The 3,600-nt window shown below is 37.6% G+C and overlaps 1 protein-coding gene across 1 annotated transcript; it reads right to left on the bottom strand.

Moving 5' to 3' along the window:
• Nucleotides 1–1,872: 1,872 nt before the first annotated feature.
• LOC107919302 (uncharacterized) lies at nucleotides 1,873–3,092 on the bottom strand. Its single transcript, XM_016848783.1, has 2 exons — nucleotides 2,246–3,092; nucleotides 1,873–2,069 (listed from the first exon to the last, which is right to left on the bottom strand). Exons 1-2 carry the CDS (start codon nucleotides 3,090–3,092, stop codon nucleotides 1,873–1,875), a joined length of 1,044 nt encoding a protein of 347 aa, XP_016704272.1.
• Nucleotides 3,093–3,600: the final 508 nt, after the last annotated feature.

Raw genomic sequence — 3,600 nt, 5'->3', positions numbered from 1 at the left:
TTTTAATTGCCATCCAATTCTTCCCATTTCGTTTTCTTCGCATAGTGTGAATGACTTCCTGAGCTATAATAATATTATTAGGGATATTGCGCCCAACAATGAATCCTACTTGTTCCTGAGAAATAAAGTTAGTGAAAATCAACTTAAATCGGTTAGCAGTCACTTTCATCACCAACTTATATAGGATAAAGCAAAAACTAAGGGATTGGAATTGGCTGCAGCGCTCAGGACAATCTTTTTTAGGAATTAAAACAATTAGAGTATTGTCAACTCTGATTCAATGGGTTTTCCTACAAAAATTACTTGTACCCACTCGCAAACAACACTACCAATGGTATCCCACTGGCTTTGAAAAAAGAGTGCATGGTATCCATCACTTCGCGGGGCTTTTAGAGGAGCCCTATCAAATAAAGACCTCTTAATGTCTTCGTTTATTATCGTTTCCCCTAATAAAGCAATATTTGAAGAATCAAGCCAAAGGAAAATGTCGATCGAAAAGTCTCTCATGGGTTTTAGGGCTTCTCCATACAATCTCTCAAAAAATCCCACTACCTCTGTTTGAAGTCTGCTCTGATCAGAACACCATTCTCCACTATCCGGACGCAAGGCCATGATGTGATTAAGCTTCCTTCTTTGTATCATACATCTATTAAAGAATTTCGTATTTCTGTCCCCCAAATAAAGGTAGCCACACCTTGCCTTTTGTCTTCACAGTAACTTCTCATGCTTAAGCACATTTTCAAATTCATCATGAATCTCCATTTCTTGTTGGACTAAATGACTTGAATTAGAGTGACCTAAAGCAATTTGGACCATAGAAAGCTTCCTCATGAGATACCTCTTACAGGAACCTAAGAATCCATAGGCATTCCCATTCCAATCTTTAATATATGAAGTAAAATCAGTAAGAGTGTTAGTCATATTACCCACATAGTTCCACTTATCTTTGACAAAAGACGAGAAGCTTGCGTGTTTTGTCCACCCTGCTAGAAACCTAAAATTCCTTCCTCTAGCCAAATTGAGGTCCAGTGGTCAGTGATCAAATTTCATTTGTAGAAGTTGAAAAACTAAAGCATCATTAGCCAAAGCTCGGTCTAATCTTTCAAATGTACCCCTCTTTGCCAAGTAAAGGATGGACCAATATATCCTATATCTTGCAAATCACAAGAATCAACAAAATTATCTTTTCAGTGACACAAAAACTTTTTTTATCATCAGGTGAGAGTATAGCATTGAAGTCACCCATTATTAACCAAGGAGAGGAAATATGCGGTAAGATAGATTTCAAACCATCCTAAAGTAGTCTCCGTTTCTTCTGGTCAGGATTACCATAAACAGACGAGATAAAAATGGAATTAGTAGAAATAATATCACGACACGAAGGAGGAGGAACTAAGGATGATTTTGGATAATTTGAATCTTAATAGACTCTTTCCAAACCACTTAGATGCCTCCTGAAAAACCAATAGCTTCAACACAGTGAGAAAAACTAAACCCCAATTTATCAATAATAGAAGTTTCTTTTTTACCGCTTATTCTTGATTCCAACAAAGATACTATATTTGGGCTAAATTATACATTATACTCACGAAAAGCTCGTAGAAATTTACTGCTAATGCACCCTTGACAGTTCCATGATTAAATCCATAAATAAAATAAAAAGATAAACATATAGTCTTACTGTCCAGGAGGATCAATTCTAGTCTGATGCTATTTTAATATGATAGAATCACCTTGGTTGATTCTCCATGTTATTAGTTGAAATAGTCTCAGCCAAATAGTTCATGGTCTCCCGTAGCAGAACTCCTGAGTTACTCATGTTTTTTTAATCTGCTATTTCGATTATGATTGATTTTATTAAGATTTTTTTTGTTATTCTCCCACCTCTGAAATTATCACCGTTCCATTCTTGTGAACCACTGCCTTCTCCACAATTAGACCAATGTTCCTTTCATCCTTAAAGTCAACTTTTGGTTCCTTGTTCTCCTTAAAAATCACAACTGTATGTTTGCTGGGATCAAGGTTGCCAACCCTCACCTCCGAAGCAATACCCAATGATCCATCTAATGCTAAGTATAGAGAAAAATCACATTTTTAAAAACCTCCACCGCAACCATTAATTAGCTCAAAACCTGAAGCATCAATCCCATCTTGCATCACCAAATTTTTTTTGTCGATAGCAACTTCAGGGGTTTGCTACTTTCCCAATCCTTTCATAGCCCTGTCCATATTAGGAAGGGTTCACCTTCAAGTGGGCCGTTAAATTCCAACATCTTGTTGGGCTCCTTTAAATTCTTTCTGGACTCGCCATTTCTAAAATGAGCACCACCTGCCAACCTGTTAGTCAAAACATGCCCAACATATGACCCACTAGCAGCATCGTTTAATCTCACTAAGCCAATAATATCTTTAAAGCCCAATTCGTTAGGTGAGCCTTTGTCCACCATTTTACTTACTAGTTGACCACTGCTTTGCCTCAAGGTCTCCTCTTTTTGGTGGTCCCCATTAATTATATCTTCACCTTTATTTTGCTGATTCCCAATCCCCTCAATCTTATCACTAGAAGAAACACCAACATTTAGATCCAATTCTATCAAGGCTTTAAACCGAGACCCTCCCTTGCACTTTTCCAGATTGTCAGCATTCATTTGTGGGGGATCCCTAACCTTCCGCCAAGATTTCCTTTCTACTAACATCCACGGCCCGTATGATTTGCCTTTCTCCACCATGCCGTCAATGTCCAGGTTCTGATTTTTTGATAATATTCCACTTTGTGGTGATTCATTTTTAGCGTCGAAATCAAATTTCCTAAAGGAGCACGCTTCTTTAACATGACCATATCTTCCACACTGAAAACAAACCATTGGTAAAAACTCATATTCAACTTTTTGTGCTTTACCATTAACCAGAATTTGAGAAACCAGAGGCTTATTCAAGTTGATATAGACCACCATTTGGGCAAAATGGCCTCTAGCTCTATTGTCAATGTTTATATCCAATTTCGCGACTTTTTCGATCATTCCCCCTATTTCCATCAAAATGTTTCGTTTGTATAGGTATCCCGGTAGACCTGGAAGCTTGATCCACGACATTACTACCTTCAGAAAAACCTTGTGTTGGATTAAAGGACACTGTCCATGGTTTGTATTGCTAAGAATTGACCGAACACAATCCAAGGGCCCCTAGAAAGGACTTTCTCACAATAAAGCTTATTCTGGAATTTGGCCAAAAAATATCTGTTTTCAGTATCCATCAAATGAATGGTGATGAATGCTTCCATAGACTACAAACTTTGGTCTGCAAGACCGAATACCCGATATTCTGACCCAAAAGTTTCAAGAACACTGTGTTTTCCATATTCCTAACGAGGATTTGATGGATCCTATCTGAAAACTCAATAGAGGGAATCTCATTCACAATACACTTTTGGATATCTCTTTCCAGTAAATCAAAATCCTATCCTCCTTTAATCTATTCCCATCGAATTCAATCTGTAAATCAAAATCCTATCCTCCTTTAATCTATTCCTATCGAATTCGGAAGATTGGTCTACTAGCTTGTCTTTCCAAGAGGTCGTCTGCTCAGCACTCAGATCAATCA

Source organism: Gossypium hirsutum, chromosome D13 (genome assembly GCF_007990345.1).
Source record: "Gossypium hirsutum isolate 1008001.06 chromosome D13, Gossypium_hirsutum_v2.1, whole genome shotgun sequence".
NCBI lineage: Eukaryota > Viridiplantae > Streptophyta > Magnoliopsida > Malvales > Malvaceae > Gossypium > Gossypium hirsutum.
Note: the sequence above shows the minus strand (reverse complement) of the source record. Positions and strands in the feature narration are given on the sequence as shown.